The following is a 19,555-nucleotide window of genomic DNA, read 5'->3' as shown; positions in this document are numbered from 1 at the left end:
TAGACTGTTAAAACACATCTGTGGTTTTGCTTATATTTGAACTGAAAATACATCATCACTAATCTTACAAGATTGTGAATGAAGGTAACTTCCTAAGAGTCACTCTTAATCCCTACTCCCCTTCCTTATGTATTGATCTATGTAGGTGCATACATAGGAAGGATCACTTCTGTTCACTAGGTATGGAGTCCCTGCTATGTTTAGAAGTCAGGACCGATGGTAATACTATTTATTAGGGATCTGGACCGTGAGCTGAATCTGGCTCACTGCCTTTTTTCTTAAGACCTGTTACCTATCTAAGAACGGCTTTTATGTTTTGAATGGTTGAAGAAGGGGCACCTGGGTGGCTCAGTTGGTTGAGTGTCTGCCTTTGGCTCAGGTCATGATCCCAGGGTTCCGGAATCGAGCCCAACTTTGGGCTCCCTGCTCTGTGGGAAGCCTGGTTCTCCCTCTCCCCGCTGCCTTGTGCTCTCAATCTCTCATTCTCTCTCAAAATCTTAAAAAAAAAAAAAAATGGTTGAAAAAAAAATATTTTGAGACATGTAAAATATGAGACTACAGTTTTAGTGTCCATAAATTTGTATTGGAACACAGCCAGCATCATTGATCTATATAGTGTCTTTGGTTGCTTTTAAACTGTAAGGGCAGAGTTGAGTTGTGACAGGGATCATACAATTTTGCATCCTTGTTGCTTCACACTGCTACTCAGTGATGCCATTGCGCAGTTACACCTGGCTGATGTTTCAAAGGCCCTGTGTATTGCCATACTGAACACTTTAACACCAGTACATACTCATCATGTCAGAACAAGAAAATTGGACTTCAGATACACTTTTAAAGCAAAGTGGAGTGGGGATTATTTTGTTTGAACTAGAAAGCAAAGCACTGAATTGACACTATAGGTATGCTAAAAGAATACAGTTTAATTCACATTGCAAGACTGTAAGCCCTCATTATAACCCAACTGACAGCAAAGCAACTATCAGAAAAACCAGAAATTTAAAACAATATTTCATCATAGTAGAATTTCCCCACAAAAATTAATGAAAATGAGGCTTCAAGCAGATAAGTTTCTAAGTGGCTTTTGTTTAGCCAGGTAGGGAAAGCCATTTACCAGTGGTGATTCTAAATCATGTTCAGTTGCAGCAGCCAAAGAAATAATGTCCAGAGAAAATGAACTTGTTTAAAAATATTAGCTTTTTGGTGAGGACAGTTACTCGGAGTTGAAGTTATCTGGAGCAACGTCAGTCAATTGAAAAACAAGGCACATGATTTTTAGTGATTTTCCTTGGCTCTTGAGGAGTCAACAGATTTTACTAATGTGGCCCAGTTGTTGATTTGAGGAATCTGTGTTGGATTTGAAGTGACTAAAGAATATGCCTTTATGAATAAATAGTCTATGTGGAAGAGCTACAGGTGAAAATATTTTCAAAGTTGATAAAACACTAATTTAGTACAACCTGAAGTGGAATATGCTAAGATGTCTTAAAACTTGGTGGCAAATATGTGTGGAGGATTAAAAAACATAGGTTGTTAAAAGCCTATGGTTATTCGTTACATTATTCATCACCATGTACTTTGTGGAAAATACTTGAATCTGTGGTGTGTTATTTCAGTCTTTCTGTCTGACTGGCTTTCCGTCAAGAGAGTGGGCGGGGGGGGGGTAGGGTACAGGAGGATGAAGGAGAATCTTAAGCAGGCCCCACACCCAGTATGGAGCCCAGCCATGTCAGTCCACCGCCCTGAGATTGTCCCTTGAGCTGAAATAAAGAGTTGGATGCTTAACTGCCTGAGCCACTCCGGTATCCCATGTGGTATATTTTTGAACCATTTTTGTCAACAGTGAGCTTCTTTTTCTCCTGTGGACTTAACTGTTACCGGTCCATGAATTTTTGTTAGAAATAGAATATCTTGACTTTCTCTACTTAACAACAGGTAGGTGGCTTAACCTTAGCAATGGCTAAGATTGGATTTTTTTCTGAATGAGAAAAATTGCCCTCAGACATTATTTTCAAGCCTTGGGTGGCTCTGGAAATCAACTTTTGCTGTAACTTGTTAATGTTTCCTAATTCACCCTAAAATTACTAAATAAAATAGTATTTATATGGAAAACTATATTGCAGTAATCACTTCAGTGACAGTTAACATAGCATCAGTAAAAAGAAATGTCCAGCTGCTTTATGTTTTCTGTTCTTTCACATGGTGGACCAAGAAAGGAGATCTTCATTCCCACACAGATTTGCAGCAGATAGAATTTTTAAGCTCAAATTATAATTCCAGAAAGTTTTAGACCTCATTGTAAATACCAGGAAAATTTCCGTATTTCAAAATTCACTTAACTGTGCTGTTGAATTGGAAGTGATTTATCTGTAGTGTAATGTACCCTAAAGGACAATATGAAAAGAAGAGTTGAACAGTTCAGTAATGCCTTCCAGGTGATAAGTATGATAAATTAAAATCCTATTTCTATCAATTGATACCAGTTTTTGGTAGTACTAGGTTCATGAAAAACATTTACAAAGACGGAGTATGTAAATTTTCATTAGAGAACAGCATTAACAGAGAAACATTTGCAATAAATTTTAGTGTTGGGTTTCTAACTTTGAATGCAATTAAGCAAAATTGTCCCCAGTAGATAAATGCTGTTCTTCTCATTAGTAGATAAACTATAAAAAATCATACTCCACTCTTAATATTTTGAGTTTTATCAATAAAATGTTTTGGAAATTTGTTTTTTGTTTGTTTGTTTTTTAAAGATTTTATTTATTTATTTGACAGAGATGACAAGCAGGCAGAGAGGCAGGCACAGAGAGAGGAGGAAGCAGGCTCCCTGCCGAGCAGAGAGCCTGATGCTGGGCTCGATCCCAGGACTCTGAGATCGTGATCTGAACCGAAGGCAGTGGCTTAACCCACTGAGCCACCCAGGCGCCCCATGGTTTTTGGTTTTTGTTTTTGTTTTTTTTTTAATATAAGTACTTGTGCAATATTTTCAATTATGCCCCCTGGCCTGCAAAACCTAAAATATTTATTATCTGGCCTTTTACTAAAGTTTTGCTAACCCCTACCATAAACTCTCAAAGAGAGTGGGATATGATTTCCCAAGAAGTTACCCTCCATTAAAAACAGTGAAGATACATGTGAAGCAGTGATACAAAGCTAGGATAAGTAAAATATGTTTAACATTTTATAAAATAAATTTAGTTTTTTAAACTGTATGGATAAGTTTATGAGTTCCAGAAATGCTTACTAAAATTACTTACTTCAAAATCAGTATTGAGGAAAAATAGTCAGCCTTTCCTGTGCTTGTGCATGACATCTCTGGCAAGAGAGTATGGAGACAAAGAATTACTCTGAATGAAGGTTGCAATTTAAAAATTTCTACCTGAAAGTCAGGCTTAATATTTCAGATAATGAAACTTTTAGCTGATTTATTTAGTCATTTTTTTCCCTAGAAACTGGTTTATTCTTGAGTGGGTGTTATTCTTTTTATTCCCTGCCTTATTTAGAGGGAATTGAAGGAGAGACTAAACATTAGCTGTTAGACTACTGTCAGATTCTGGTGTCTTATACAGAGCTCAAACAACATTTTATGGGGAATCTACAGTGTGATGAAATATAAAGATTGATTAATATCATAGTTTAGAAGAATCTGGAAGATAGAATATCTAAGCTGGATCTCGAAGGATGGCTAGAATTTGGGCTTTCAGAGGGATGTGTTTGAGAGAACAGTCTATGGAGTGAGCTTTAAGTGAGAAAAACGAGAAGCAGTCAATGATGGTCTGGTGGGAGATGAAGCTGGGGTGGTACTTTGGAGTACCAAAAGTCAAGAGGAATGGACTTTATTGACATGTATTTCCAAGGTTGGCATAGTACCTGATACTCAGAGGTATTTCTTGGATAAAAATTAGGGAGCTATTTAAAGAGTTGAACAGGAGGAATACAACATAAACACCAAATGACAGAGGATGGCCAGCTGCTGATGTTCAGACTAACAGGATTTGTTAAATATTAGCAATGCCCCTGTTGATATTTGTCTGCTATATAATCCTTCTTTTCTAATTCCCAGTGCTACCAATTTAGCCAAAGCCTTATAATACTGTAACAGTTTACTTTTCCCTGTAGTTTTCAATCTTTCATCATCTGAATCTTTATTTAAATGCCTCATTTTCTGATTATGATGATTAATCTACACATAGAAGGTTTTGACACATTTTTTCCAAAGGGTGAATGACTAAAAGCCATAGCTTAGCAGCCTTTTGGAACAGACAGCACATATAGGGGCCTTCCAAAATGCTTTTACTCAACAAAAATAAGAGGATTATTTACCTCTGAAATGAATCTTGCAATTCACTTCATACTGGAGGGGATACAAGCTGGCATTCTCTGCAGACTTCTGTTTTTTTCATTTCCTTGAAGGTGATAGTCTTGTAATATTAAGTGTTTGCAGGTAGACGTTACTGAAGCAGTGCAGTGTAATGGGCGGTTCACGTGTTTCTTTAAATCACATGTGGTTACAGATTTAAAGAAACTGGGTAAATTATTAATATTAAATTTAAAAAATATTAAAGTTATTTATATTTTTACCTTAGGTATCTTAATGCAATTCAGACAATGTGTCCACATATTCTGCGCTATTTGACTACAGCTGTCATAACAAACAAAGATGTTCGGAAACGTCGACAGGTGCTAAAAGATCTTGTTAAAGTTATTCAGCAGGTAAAAACTAAAATCTTTATTGCGTTTTATAAATCTCTCTGAGCTAGGTGTAGTATCTGTTCCTAGAGTAAGACTCATAATTCTTAAGGTAAAAATGTTTGAAAAATAGGAGAAAGTATACATAGAGAAAGAGGAGCCCAGGATACTCAGATGGGCATTTACTTCCTTTAATTCTAAGATACATTAGATGTGGTATGAATGAATATTGCTCCTTGCTAGGTAGATACTTTATACACTGTATATTAGTGTTGTCTTTATTGCAAAGAGTGAAGGAGATGTGGAGCCTGGCATGTTTGTTGGGAGATGGCTTACCTACATAATTCCAGAGTAATGATCTTTACATAGAATACAATAATCGTAGTCTCCAAGTTGTACAAAAGCTGCAGCCCTACTGATTGATTTTTAGTGAGCTTCTCAGCAATAACTGTGGGTTAGAAAAAAACTTATTTGACCTAAGAATGAATTAAATACAAAAAGACAAATTCAGCAGTGTATGAATACCCTCATACTTAGAGATGTTCTTCAGTATTTATTGACTTAAGGGACACTTTTGGTAATAGAGAAACTTGAAAGCCTTTGGAATGGTTCTAGGATGAGAATTTAGAGAACTCAGTCTGGAAGGTATTATAAGCTTAAGGTGTTGCCTGGAATCGGGGTATGAGCGGTTGCTTTGAGATGGCACAGGGTAATTTGTTAGAAATTAATAGTAAGGGAGGAGAAAACAGGAAGATTGAGATAGTCTAGGGGCAGTCTATCAAACGGTGTTGAATCTGATCCAGCTTGACCTTTGGCTTAATTTTACAGGAGTCTTACACATATAAAGACCCAATTACAGAATTTGTTGAATGTTTATATGTTAACTTTGACTTTGATGGGGCTCAGAAAAAACTGAGGGAATGTGAATCAGTAAGTATGAATTTTTACTTATAAATTAATAACATTCTTTAATGTTTGGGCTATTATAAGAGTTAACTTGCAGTGTTTTATTAAAGTAATTATATCAGAAACAGTCTTAAAATGATTGTTTATAAATGTGCTGGGGTAATGACATTTTTAATGTTATTGCCATATGTGTATCCCTTTTGTTAGTATTTTTTTAAAACTTTGGCGGCATTATATATTCACACATACACCTATGGATGTATTTTTCCATGTCTTATCCTATAGGAGTAAATGCGTTAATTATGTATTTATAAGATCATATAGAATTGCACATCCTAACTGTGATTCTCAATTTGTCTCATAAGTGGGCCTATCTTTAGAATTTTTCACACAATTGTACTTAACATTTGCTATAAACCAGTAAAGTTATAAGGGCATGAATTTTTTAACAATACTGTCTTCTATTGATTGGTAGAACTTGAGCAACTTGAAGAGTTACATTTCTGGGGTTTTATTATGTTAGCTTGCAAAGTTTTAAGAAATTAAACTAAAAACTTACCTTTTAAATACATTTACCAAATCCATAAGTTATTAGTTGTCAATTTCATTTTTGAACCTAAATATAAAGAGTTTGTTAACTCAAAATATAAAGAGTTTATTGAAGGACTAAGATTTTATTTCTCTAAGGAAAAGAAAATTATCATGTAAGTATAATTTCAGAGGTCACTTTCACACATTGGACAAAATATAAAATAGACTCCAATGTGATAATTTGTGTTCATATAGTTATATGCAGTGTTATTATATATTGGTGTATATTTGTTAAATATACACTAATGAAGTTAAAATATTCTCTTTTAATTATGATTCTGTCTGTGGAGGAGGAGCCACCCCTTGAATTTGTTTTCCTTTGTCTATTCCCAGGTCTAATTACTTCACAGAAATGTGCTTATTTTTAGTCTGTTATAACTATTTTAAGAAGCTAGAAAAGATATGTTATCTACAAAGAATTTATGTAGGATAATGGACAGGACAAAGCTCCTTTGTCACAAGGTTGCCCAAGTCATCATCAGTAGAATAAGAAAACATGGCAGTGCTTCAGGTTTTTCTTGCGCATTCATTTACTACTTTAAATTGTTAGAGACTTGAACATAGTGGTCTAGAAAGTGCTATGGTGTATAGAACTTGTGATATTAGGTGAGAGAATTCTAGTAACTGGAACAATGAGTAAAGCACACAGGAAATACTTTGGGTCACATTTTTGAAAATTGCTTGTTTGTGCTATTAATTTTTTTTGTTACATTTTACATACATAGGTACTTGTGAATGACTTCTTCTTGGTGGCTTGTCTTGAGGATTTCATTGAAAATGCTCGTCTCTTCATATTTGAGACTTTTTGTCGCATCCACCAGTGTATCAGCATTAAGTAAGAACACCCTGATTTGATTTGTATTTTTCTACTTTTAAATTCCTGGAAATTTCCATTGACTGTAAAATTATACTTAATAGGATTCTAGTTAATTGGATTTTTATTTTATTTCCCTTTGCTTTAGAAGAAAAAGAAAACAATCTGATAGTGATTTATAAAAATCCTAACTTTTGTTTTTATTTGGGAATGTTACAGACTCAAAAATACCTTCTTTAGCTTCTCTGTGTGTGGCAAAGCATGATTTTTGAAGATGGTAACTTCAAGGCAGTATTATGATTGTCACTTAACCTTTTTGAAGAGTACTGTTATGCCCTGTGTAGGGAGAAAAAGGAAATAGACCGTTTTAGAATGGTTTCAGCAGGAGTTCAAATAAGGAAGAAGTTAGTGAATCAGGAATACTGTTGAAAGACCACATTTGGTAATCATTTCAGTGAATTGAGTTTGTTTTATTTAGTTATATATTTGAATTCTCATATAGTAAACTCCTGTGACATCCTAAAATGTTGAAACATGGAAAGTATGGTGAATTTCAGTTGAAATTGTCTTTGTTGTGTGAGAAAATTATTGGCGGAAAAATTGTGAAACTTATATAACCTATTAGAAACTAATTTTACATATTAGAATTTGAAAAATAACTAGCGCCCTTTTGGCCACAGATGAAGTCAAACAGTAAATATGCTCCATAAGTGTTTAAAAAATTACTTTAATGTTTGCCTCTTTGGAATTGTGTGTAAACCAGAGTTTTTCTTCAGTGCCATTGGTTTTTGCTGAGGCATCCGTACTTGTTTGCCTAATTTTAGGGTTGTTATTGAAGTGGTTTTTTAGAGTTAGAAGTACCGTGCAATCATGGCGCTTTTCCTATGGGAATTAAAGCCTTGACCAGTTTTATTAGTACTTTATTAAAGCTAGCAAACATATAATTTAAAAAATCTGATTCTCTTAAAGAATACATGCAAATTCCTAATATGTCATTGGTTGTGAAATAAAGAGATGAATCATATGTGGGATGCTAATGGACAATAGATAACTGAATTCATGCACTGCCCTTTTTTTTTTTTTTTAAGTTACATAATTCAACCTTGTGAAAGAGGGATGTTAATATTTTGTTTTTTCCTTGTGGACTTTCCCCCACTTCTTAGGACAATATGGTCACTTGGGTGTTTTGTTTCATCTAGAACTTATTTAATTATCCCTGCTATGATACTTTTGAAAGCAAATTCTCCTTTTTATATCTTTAGCACCTCGTATACTGAGTCTGTACAGTATAGATGTTCAGTAAATATTTGTTAAATGAATAAATCATTTTCTTTATATTAGTAAATTTGTATTTGTCCATGATAATGCTTTCTCACTTTGGTGTTTGCTTCTGAGGTACCATGAGTAAGAAGGTTTGTTCCAGTTCTGTCTTGTTCCCTTTCTTAACCGTGGACCTTGTACTCATTATTTTATGTTTATGAGATTCAGTTTACCATGATTGCTGTAGTTCTTTGATTCCTATAGTTTTTCAGAGTTTTGGACAAAGTCTAAAGCATTTTCAGACTAAAGTTGTGGTAACTTTCTGAAGTCCAGAAATCTTTTCTCTTTTCCAGTGATAGTGTTTTTATTTTAGTTGTTTAAATATTTTTAGCTACCTTTGGAATTTTCTAACTCAGGTGATTTTGAATGCATGTATTAATGCATTTTCTTCAAATATTAAGAAAGAATTTTAGAGTTGGAAGAAATCTTAGAGAGTTTCTGATCCAGTAGCGCACAGTTACTGAATCAACAATAGGACTTTTTTCTGCAGCGATGGAAATGCTTTTATATCTATATTGTTCAGCATAGTAGCCAGTAGTCATTTGTGGCTTTTGAGTACTTACATGTGGCTCAGGTTTCAAGTTCTAGAACCATGGTTTTTAAATTGTGTGTGTGTGTTAACAACTTGTTTTCAGATGTGACATTGTATGTATGTACATCTGTGTAGTCAAATCAGAGCCCCTTCTTGCTGTTCAGCCTGTATCTCTGTTCAGGTTTCCTCCTGATGGCCAAAGCACTTCTATGGAGTCCTAAGACTTCTGGAAACACCGTTTAAAAAAAAAAAAAAATTCCAGTACAACTTCTTTGTTTCCTAGTGGTTTTGTAGCTCCTTATTTATAACTGGGAAGCTTAAGGCTCAGAGACATTAAGTTGATTAGGTCTTATTTAATGACAGAACCTGGACTAATAGGTCTCTGACATTCATTGTATTGTATGTCACTATAAATTCTTTTCTTTTTGATTGTGCACAATTGATATTTTTAGAAATATCAGATTTAGACTAATTTGTCATTAGTCTTTTCACTGAAAGCCAGAGGATAAAGATGGAAACCATAAGTCATTGTTTAACTTCGTGCCTCAAAATCAATTATAGAGTTTTGTTTTACAAATATAGATTTCCCTGAAGCCACCTCAGACTTTTTAGGTCAGATTTTCTGAATATGCTCTGCTATGATGTGTAACAGAGCTCCTATACTCTACCCTCAGAGTGGTTTTTGGGAAGCACATCTGGGATTTAAGAACCTGCATCAGATTGCCAATTTTTAGGTCACATATTTACAGCCTGTTAAAGTAATGGAAAGAAAAATCAGTGATTTAATATTTAATATTTAATGCTGAGTGTGGAATTCATTAACACAGGACTCGATCTCATGACCCTGAGATCATGACATGGACTGAAACCAAGAGTTGGACAACCAACCTATGCCACCCAGGTCATGATCTCCTGGTTTTGGGATTGAGCACTGCACAGCAGAGTCTGCTTCACATTTTCTCTCCCTCCCCGAGTGTTGCCACCGTGCCCCCCCCCAACTCCTATGCACCCTTCTCAAATAAATAAAATCTTAAAATTAATTAATTAATGAAGACTGAGCCCAATCCCTTAAAATCTGAAATTTTCTCTAGGAGGAAATCTTGGCTGGCATCTCTATTTTTTTTAAAGTGCCTGTAAATAATTCTGATGTAAAATCTCTTTTATTAATTACACCTTTTATTTTGAGATGGTTGTAGATTCACATGCAGTTGTAAGAAATAATAAAGAGAGCCCCTTTGTTCTTCACACAGTTTCCCATTTACACAGTTCACATTTCCAGTATAACATCTTGGAGTAACATCTCGCAGACTATAGTAAAATATCACAACCAGCATGTTGACACATTCTCATCTATTGATTGATACATTCTCATCTATTAACCGTTTCTGTAATTTTGTCATTTTTAAGAATATATAGAAACTTTTAAAAAAGCTAATGTTCATCCTTCCAGAGAGGATAAATAACAATATGTATCATGATTATGATGTAATTAGTAATAGCAGTATAACATGTACAGGTGTTCAAAGAAGGAAATATTACAAATGTGAATGAGTGGCTCTTCTGGCCAAGCACTGGTTAGAAGGTAGGGAGCACACTCTCAGAGCTTTAAGTCCAGAGGAAGAAACATACTAAATAAAGATAAAATGACAAATTATGATAGGGATTTTGAAAAAAAATATAGAGTAATTAGAATGACATGGACATAATTTGTGTGTTGGAAAATCAGAGAAGTAATTTAGATTGAAGCTTCAGTGAAGCCTGATAACCCACTGAATGGAGTATTTTTAAGCTGCAAAGTAAACTTTTTTCTGCTGTATACTAATTATGACAAATTATTCGTTATTTTGTGCTGACCTATCTTTGCCTCTAATTAATTTAAGATTATTTGATATTCTGTCTTTTCGAGGGTAAATGGGGAAGGGTTTATATCTGTCCTCCTTTCTGTCCAACCAGTGGACACATTTTAAACTCTGAAGAGAATAGTGCATATTATAAAACCAATGGTCGTTGATTAAACAACTCTTTCTATTTGTGATTTGGAACATTCTCAGTTGATAGGTTTCTTGACTAACGGCCGTAAGCACATATGATAATCATATCTTTATAAAAATGCATATTAAGAATGTTTTTATCAGTTTATATACAACCTTATAGATTTGTAGGATAAGTTACCAATCTGTTTACCATAAAGTATGCAACATCTGTCAAAGAGATTGCTATGGTGGGATTTAATTTAGTATAGCTGAATAGTTTATCAGATATGGTGTGTGTCTGAAATTTAAAAGCTGTTCTAGAATAATTCTTGGACCAGTTTTCAGTTGTAGATAAAAAAGTATGGAAGTAATATTTTGAATGTGTGTGATAAACATGTTGGAGCATACATTTATATAATTTTTCTTTAGTGAGTTCGGCTTTTCACAAATGAATGTATTTGCCAACTACTCTTGTGTTTCTTTAAGTTATGAAGTCATTCTACTTTTCGCTTATTTTATTAAGTAACATTTTAGGTCTTCCTATTTTTCTTAAAGTTCTTACTACTACATAGCAATTTATATTCTTAATTATACTTCCTGATACTAAGGAGAAATATAGAAAGGTACATTTCCAGATGGAGATAACATAGTTGCCAAAGCCTTTTATTATTTCTGTGTTAACTGTAAAGTAGTATGTGGCATACCTCAGACATGTTTTGGGTTTGGTTTCAGGCAACTGCAGTGAAGTGAATTATCACAAAACTAGTCAAATGGATTTTTTGGTTTCCCAGTGCATATAAAAGTTTTGTTCACACTGTCATCTTTTAAGTGTGCAGTATAGCATTATGTCTAAAAAAAACAGTGTACATAACCTTAATTAAAAATATTTCATTACTAAAAGATGGTAACCATTATCTGAGCTTTCAGTGAGTCATAATCTTTTTGCTGGTGAAGGGTCTTTCTCCGATTTTAATGGCTCCTGACTGATCAGGGTGGCGATTGCCGAAGATTGGGGTTGCTATGACAGATTCTTAGGACAGCAGTGAAGTTTTCTACATCTGTTGGCTCTTCTTTCACATATGATTTCTCTGTAGCATGTGATACTGTTTGATAGCATTTTACACAGTAGAACTTTAAAAATCGGGAGTCCGTTCTCTCACACTGGCCACTGCATTATCAACTAAGTTTATGTAATATTCTAAATCCTTTGTTATCATTTCCAGTAATCTTTACCAAGAGTAGATTCCATCTCAAGAAACCACTTTCTTTGCTTATCCGTAAGAAGTAACTCCTCATTTTTTAGTTTCACCACGAGATTGCTGCAGTTCAGTCCCATCTTCAGGCTCCACTTCTTATTCTAATTCTCTTCCTGTTTCCACCACATCTGCAGTTACTTCCTTCACTGAAGTCTGAAACCTTTTGAAGTCATCTGTAAGGCTTGGAATTAACTTCCAAACTCCTGTTAATACTGATATTTTGACCTCTTCCTGTGAATCACAAATGTTCTTAATGGCATCTTAGTGGAGAATCCTTCCTTGAAGGTTTTCAGTTTACTTTGCCCCGATCCATCCAAAGAATCACATCTATGGCAGCTATAGCCCTAGGAAATGTATTTCTTAAGTAATAAGACTAGAAATTACTCCTTGATCCATGGACTACAGAATGATGTGTTAGCAGGGACAAAAATAACATTAATTTCATTGTAGATCTCTATCAGAGCTCTTGGGTGACCAAGTGTATGGTCAATGAGTAGTTACATTTTGAAAGGAATCTTTTTCCCTGAGCAAACCTCAACAGTGGGTTTAAAATATGCAGTAAACTATTTTGTAAACAGATTTACTATCATATGGGCTTTCTTGTTCCATTTATAGAGCACAAGCTGAGTATATTTGGCGTAATTCTTAAGGGCCCTAGGATTTTTGGAATGGTAAATGAACATTGGTTTCAGCTTAAAGTCTTCCAGCTGCGTTAGCCCCTAATAAGCGAGTTGGCCTGTCCTGTGAGGCTTTGAATCCAGGCATTGACTTCTCCTTTCCATCTATGAGGTCCTAGGTGGCATCTTCTTCCAGTGTAAAGCTATTTACTCTACCTTGAAAATCTATCATTTGGCGTAATCTGGATAACTCATTGTAGCTTCTACATTAGCAGCTTCATCTTGGGTACTTTTATGTTACAGAAATAACTTCCTTAAACTTTGGGAACTAACAACCTCTACTAGTTTCAGACTTTTCTTCTGTTGCTTTCTTCCCCCTCAGCCTTCATAGAATTGGTAAGAGTTAGGGCTTTGCTTTGGATTAGGTTTTGGCTTTAGGGAATGTTGTTGTACCTATTTTGATTTTTTCAAAACCACTGAAAATTTCTCCCTATCAGCAATGAGGCTTTTCGCTTCTTATCATTCATGTATTCACTTGAAAAATTATCTTTTCCCCCATTAATTTGAAATGCTACCCGTATCATATTTTCTTTTTTTGGGTAAGATTTTATTTATTTGTCAGAGAGAGCACAAGCAGGGGGAGTGGCAGGAAGAAGGAGAAGCAGGCTCTCTGCTGAGCAAGGCGTCCAATGCGGGACTAGATCCCGGGATCCTGGGATCATGACCTGAGCTAAAGGTAGATGCTTAACCCACTGACCCACCCAGGTGTCCCTATTTGTTGTCTTTTTGATAGTAGCCTTTCTAGTATGTGTGAGATGATATCTCACTTAGTTTTGATTTGTATTTCCCTAATATTTGTGATGCTGAGCATCTTTTCATGTACCTGTTACCTGTCCATATGTCTTCTTTGGAAAAATGTCTATTCAGATTCTCTGCCAATTTTTTAGTCTAATTACTTAGGGGTGTTTTTTTGCTATTCAGTTGTTAAGAGTTCCTTATATATTTTGGGTATTAACCTCAGCTCTATCATTTGCAATCTGTTTTCCCATTTGGTGGTAGCTTGCCCTTTCATTTTGTAGATAGGTTCTTTTGCTATGCAGACTCTTTAGTTTTATAGTTCCCCTTGCTTGTTTTTGCTTTTGTCATCTTTACTTTTGGTGTAAGATCAAAAAAATTATTGCCAAGACTGATGTCAGGGCGCTTACCACCCAATTTCAGTCTTTTGGCAAAAAAATTATTGCCAAGACTGATGTCAGGGCGCTTACCACCCAATTTCAGTCTTTTGCATGTGGCTGTCCAGTTTCCTCAACACCATTTATTGAAGAATATATAATCAAAGAATATACAATTACCCGTTGTATTCTTTGCTCCTTTGTACATTAATTCAACATATATGCATGGGTTTATTTCTGGGCTTTTTATTCTGTTGCATTTGTCTATTTTTATTAGCACCATACTATACTAATCAGTTTTGATTAGTATAGCTTTGTATTATAATTTAAAATCAGGATGTGTGATACCTGTGATACCTCCACCTTTGTTCTTCTTGCTCAAGATTGCTTTGGTTATTAGGGTCTTTTGTAGTTCCATATATATTTCTTATTTAAAATATTCAATATCTTGTTGCATCACTTGAGAAAGGAGTGCTGGTCAGCTTAAAGATATATTGTATAAGGGATATTTACACAAAATATTTGAATGTCTGTTTTAAGCTGCCTGTTGACAAGGTTGAGATTTTCTATACAATCTGAATAATCAGGAAATTGTTTCTGTGCTTAAGATCTTGATCAAATAGATCTTTTTCTCAAAATTCTTTATTTTGATATATTCTGTCTTTTAGTTTATTGATGAACTGAATTATTTTAAATATAAGCATTATACAGGGTAGCATAAACCAACTTTTGCTCTTTAAGCTTTAATAGGATTTTTATTTTTATTTTTAAATCTTAACTATTTTTGCATAAAATCAGTAGGCTGTAAGAAATGTCAATTTTGAGGATTTCTGTCGTTTAATTTCTTTTATTCTGTGTATTTTCATGTTATTTAAAAGAAACTGGACTGTTGCCACATTCTTTTATTCACTCTCAGAATGATTGGTAGCCTAGATAACCTGAGATGCCATCAATAATTTACTAATACTTCTTGGACTTTATTTCAGGTTTTGCTTTGACCTGATTTAATACATAAAGGATCAACAAGTACAATGCAAAGCTGTAAATCCCCAAAGTAGGATTATGGGTCAGAGCTTGCATATAGATATTTATGATGCTTGCTGCGTATTGCCATATTGCCTCAGCCATGTTAGAATATGAGACAAAGTATGGATGTAAAGAAAGGAAGGATGAAGAATTCTATGTGGAGTTACTATGCACAATAGACTTTTTTCTCTTTTATGTTAAAAATCTGACCTTAAATATTTCCTTAAATAATATCTCCCCAAGCCTCCAGACTAGAATTAGTAAACTCTTTTTTGCATTGCACGTAGCTTCTTCTACTTTTTTATCTTTATACTTAGATTAGTTTATATATTTCGGGGATGAAGTGACTGTCCTCTACTCCCCATCCCCCAGCTTAAACTTTATAAAAGTGGGGAATACACTGTCTTTTGTCATTAGTATCTAACAGTTCATATTTTGTTGAATGAATGGCAAGAAAGAAAGACAATTGATTTGGTTTGGCTGTCATCTGGTACTCATGGGGGAGAATAATGAGAGGTTGGAAAGTGATGTTGTAACTAAATTGTAGAGAACCATGAATGAGAAATTTAGAAGTTTGGATTATATTGTTTTGATAGAAGGGCTTTGTACAAAGTTTTGGAAGGAATTTGGGCATAAACTGGTTAGTTGGCAATTACCTAAAATAGATTTAGGAGAGACTGAAGAGGTAGCTTAGTTAAAAAACTGGGAAATGGTAATGGAGCCTGGACTAGGGGAGTGACCAATTTAGGAACCATACAGTAAATGTTTATTACTTGCCTCCTGTAAACTGGGCATTGGTGCTGATTGCTGGATAGATAGCAGTGAACAAAGAATCCATGGTTCATGCTCTTCGGTTATATATACAGTGTATCATGAAAACAGATATTCAACAGAAACACTACAACTTTTATGACTGCTCCAAAGAAAATAGAGGGGCTGTGAAAGTATCAAATAGATAATGTTACAGTTTGCAGAGGTGTCTTGGAAGGCTTATGAGGGTACTGATTGAGCAGAGACTCATGTAACAGCTAGTTAAATGAAGAAGAAGGTGGATGAGCCTTTTAAGCAGATGACAAAGTATATGCAGAGGCCCCAAAGTGATTAAAAAGTTGGCATGTTTAATGAACAGAGAGGTATGGCTGGTGGAGAGGAGTCTTCCTTGTAAGAGTAGAATGATTAGATAAGAGGCAGTGGCTTAAAGAAAATTCTAAGTCTTCTCAGTTGTATATGGCAGCAAGAAGAGGAATCCAACAGATAACCTAGGCTTCAAAACTGAATGTTTCATTAAAATATTACTTTCTTAACAACCCTCATAAACAGGTTTTATATTATAATTTAAAAACATGTTTATAATAACAACTCCACATAATTTGTAGCTTACTGGGAATACTTTTACTGCTCTTTAAAATAAAATATAGTGATCTTAAACATTGGAGTTTTAATATATTTAGTACAGTTTCTTTTGTGTTTTCAGAGTAAAATGCTTTTGACTTCACTTTAAAGAGTTGTGTTTTGGAGGGATGTAGGAGACACACAAAAGATAAATTGTTATAGGACGTGATAAAATAATGAGTATATTTTGGAAAATCTGTTCCTTACCTTTAGAGTTGAGCTTTAGGTTAGACAGATACTTGCTAACTATAGCAGTACAGAGACCATGAAATTTACACCTTTTTAAAATAAGTCAGGCACTAGCAGGAAACACCAGCTGTGGGAATTTTTACCAGTCAACAAAAAAAAAATGCCTTCTTGTTCAAGTAAATTGGCACAATTCTCTCCCTCTTTTTCATCCTGTGTATATGTGTGTCTTTCTCTTTCCTCTGAAATTCAGTGGCCATTTAGGTTATACAGTGTGCAATTCCCAGAGTGCCCTCAGAGTTTACAACATAAATATATACACTAGCCCTAAGATTTGATTATTTCATTGTATTATACTTATCACTCATGTTCCTTGTAGTGGATTTAATTTGTGTAATCATTATGCATCATAAAACCTTTTTCTCCCTTAAGTCATTATTAGTGGAGCACGTGCTAAGTGTAAGGTGCTGCTCTAGAAGCCAAAAGATTTCTGTAAATGTGGAATATGGTCCCCTCTCCTCAAGGATCTTTCAGTCTGGTTGGTGAATTGGGATAGGTCTTGCACAGTACAACACAATAGCACAAACGCGAACAATGCCGTTATTGAGTCCTAGTATTCGAAAGAAGGCGATCCATAAATACCTGAAAGTCTCTATGCAGAGTGTGATTCAAAGACTGTGTACATGAAACTAAGTTTTTAGACTCCATTGACAGTATTTTTACTTTTTTCATAGCATGTTGGCAGACAAGCTGAACATGACTCCAGAAGAAGCTGAAAGGTGGATTGTAAATTTGATTAGAAATGCAAGACTGGATGCCAAGATTGATTCTAAATTAGTGAGTATTAAATTAGTTATACTACTTCTGTTAAGTTGCTGACTCTTTTATGATTTTTTGGGTATTTTTCATTAGGACATTTTGTTCTGTTCTGTTAATAATTTTTGCTTTGTGTTAAGGCAGCAGCAGCCACCTTTTTGTTGTTGTTGTTGCTGGATGAATATTGTCATCTCTGTACACTGCATGAAACTGTGTATACTAGTCAGGTAGTGTTGTGATGTCATGCCCATGACCTACCTGGGAAACTCAGTTGTAATATTATAGGATCAATTTCCCTCTGTCTCATTTTAGGGTCATGTGGTTATGGGTAACAATGCAGTCTCACCCTATCAGCAAGTGATTGAAAAAACCAAAAGTCTGTCATTTAGAAGCCAGATGTTGGCCATGAATATCGAGAAGAAACTTAATCAGAATAGTAGGTCAGAGGTAAGAACCACACATTTTCTGTTTTGTCTGGAATTTAGCAATGATATAAGTATTCTACTGGACTTCATTTGAGAACATACTAATATATTGTTCATTTCTGATTTTGTATTTCTAATTGGGGGTGTGAACATTTTTTTAAAGACACATTACTAAACTAAAAAGAATTTTTCTTAAATGTATTACATGTGTTAAGGAAACTGAGAAAATTGTGTTCCTAGTTTATTATATCTGTTTTTCTTTTCTTTCATTCTGCCTGTGTGACTTCATTGACTCCTTTTCCTGAGGGTTTACAGCACATCATTTTGATACTAGCATATGATAACTTATATAGAGAGAGAGTTCTTTCAAGTGATTGAAATTTGTGTTCTTTTTAAGTCTGAAGAAATACTTTTACAAAAATGTTGGGTCTTATTATCTATTTGTGTTGATCTTTAAAAACTTGATTTTATCTGATATTCATATTTAGCTATGTCAGAAAAAATATATCCCCTCTTTGGTTGATTGTGCATATTAGATTTTTTTTTTTTTTTTTTTTTTTTACAGAGAGAGAGATCACAAGTAGGTAGAGAGGCAGGGAAGCAGGCTCCCTGCAGAGAGCCCAATGTGGGGCTCGATCCCAGGACCCTGAGATCATGATCTGAGCTGAAGGCAGCGGCTTAATCCACTGAGCCACCCGGGCGCCCCATGAATATTAGATCTTGAAGAAACTTGATTGGCCTTGTAATTTTGGAATCCCAGACCAGCTTTAATGCTTTTTAGCCATTATGATTATGTATCACTAGGGCATAGGAAGTTGTTTTGTTTTGTTTTGTTTTGTTTTGTTTTTTAAGGAGACAAAACAGCTTCAGTGTTTTGACGTTTTAGCAAAAAATTCGTGTCCTTTGAATAGTTCTTCAATTTTAAAAGAGAAGAAGAATTGGGAAGTTATGTTTATGCCTTTTCCAACCAAGTTCAGAATAACTCAACCTAAAACAGCTTTTATATAATGTTCTTTTTTGTATGTCTGAGGATCAATTTGTATCGACTTTCATTACAGTCCTGGTGATACTGTCATTGTTACACTTTATAACTGGTCAAAAACTGGTTTAGACTGCATGTTGATGTGTGGGGGGTTTTTTGTTCTTCTAAGTAGCATAATTGACATTTAGAAATTGTGGAGGTTGTTAAAATCTTAGAGAGTGGTTTGGGGCTAGAATATTAAACAGGAAATGCTAATATCACTTTTTTCTAAGCTAACTTTTTAGAAAGTACTTTCTTCTCACCTTATACATTTCTCTTTGTGTGTTCTAGGCTCCTAACTGGGCAACTCAGGACTCTGGCTTCTACTGAAGAACTGTGTAATGAAAAGATGAAAAAACTATTAAATAAAGATGAAATAATAAAACCCTTACATAAAGGGTTACCTACATTTATGAACAATTAACATATTAGAGCATAAATTTTGGGGAGTTTGAATAAAATTGGCTGTTTCATTTTATCTTGTTGTGAATTTCCTTGTATATCCAAGTGTGTGTTATTTTAACTTTTCAGTTTGGAATAATTGTAGATTCACAGGAAGTTGCAAAAATAATAGAGAGAGGTGTCATGAACCCTAAACCTATTTTACCTGTTGTATCCGTGTTACTGTAGTACATTATCACAATCAGAATCTAGACATAGGGACAATGTGTGTAAGTAGCTCTGTGCCATTTTATCACTTGTGTAGATTTGTGTAGCCTTCAGTACGGTCAAGATAAGGAACTATCTTCTTTTCTCTACCATCATGGTGTGTGGGCTCGGCTGCTACCCGAACAATAGACATTTTTATGGGGGAAA

General features: G+C 34.7%; 1 protein-coding gene across 1 annotated transcript in view; it reads left to right on the top strand.

Moving 5' to 3' along the window:
* EIF3E (eukaryotic translation initiation factor 3 subunit E) overlaps nucleotides 1-19,217 on the top strand; it is a 43,783-nt gene extending 24,566 nt beyond the window's left edge. Inside the window, exons 8-13 of the mRNA XM_004771313.3 lie at nucleotides 4,590-4,716; nucleotides 5,521-5,622; nucleotides 6,915-7,024; nucleotides 17,212-17,314; nucleotides 17,606-17,740; nucleotides 19,031-19,217. Coding sequence (XP_004771370.1) covers nucleotides 4,590-4,716; nucleotides 5,521-5,622; nucleotides 6,915-7,024; nucleotides 17,212-17,314; nucleotides 17,606-17,740; nucleotides 19,031-19,069 — 616 coding nt within the window. The 3' untranslated portion in view covers nucleotides 19,070-19,217. The remainder of the gene's footprint in view (nucleotides 1-4,589; nucleotides 4,717-5,520; nucleotides 5,623-6,914; nucleotides 7,025-17,211; nucleotides 17,315-17,605; nucleotides 17,741-19,030) is intronic.
* Nucleotides 19,218-19,555: the final 338 nt, after the last annotated feature.

Source organism: Mustela putorius, unplaced genomic scaffold (assembly GCF_011764305.1).
Source record: "Mustela putorius furo isolate JIRA1106 unplaced genomic scaffold, ASM1176430v1.1 tig00000228_pilon_pilon_pilon, whole genome shotgun sequence".
Taxonomy (NCBI): Eukaryota; Metazoa; Chordata; class Mammalia; order Carnivora; family Mustelidae; genus Mustela; species Mustela putorius.
Note: the sequence above shows the minus strand (reverse complement) of the source record. Positions and strands in the feature narration are given on the sequence as shown.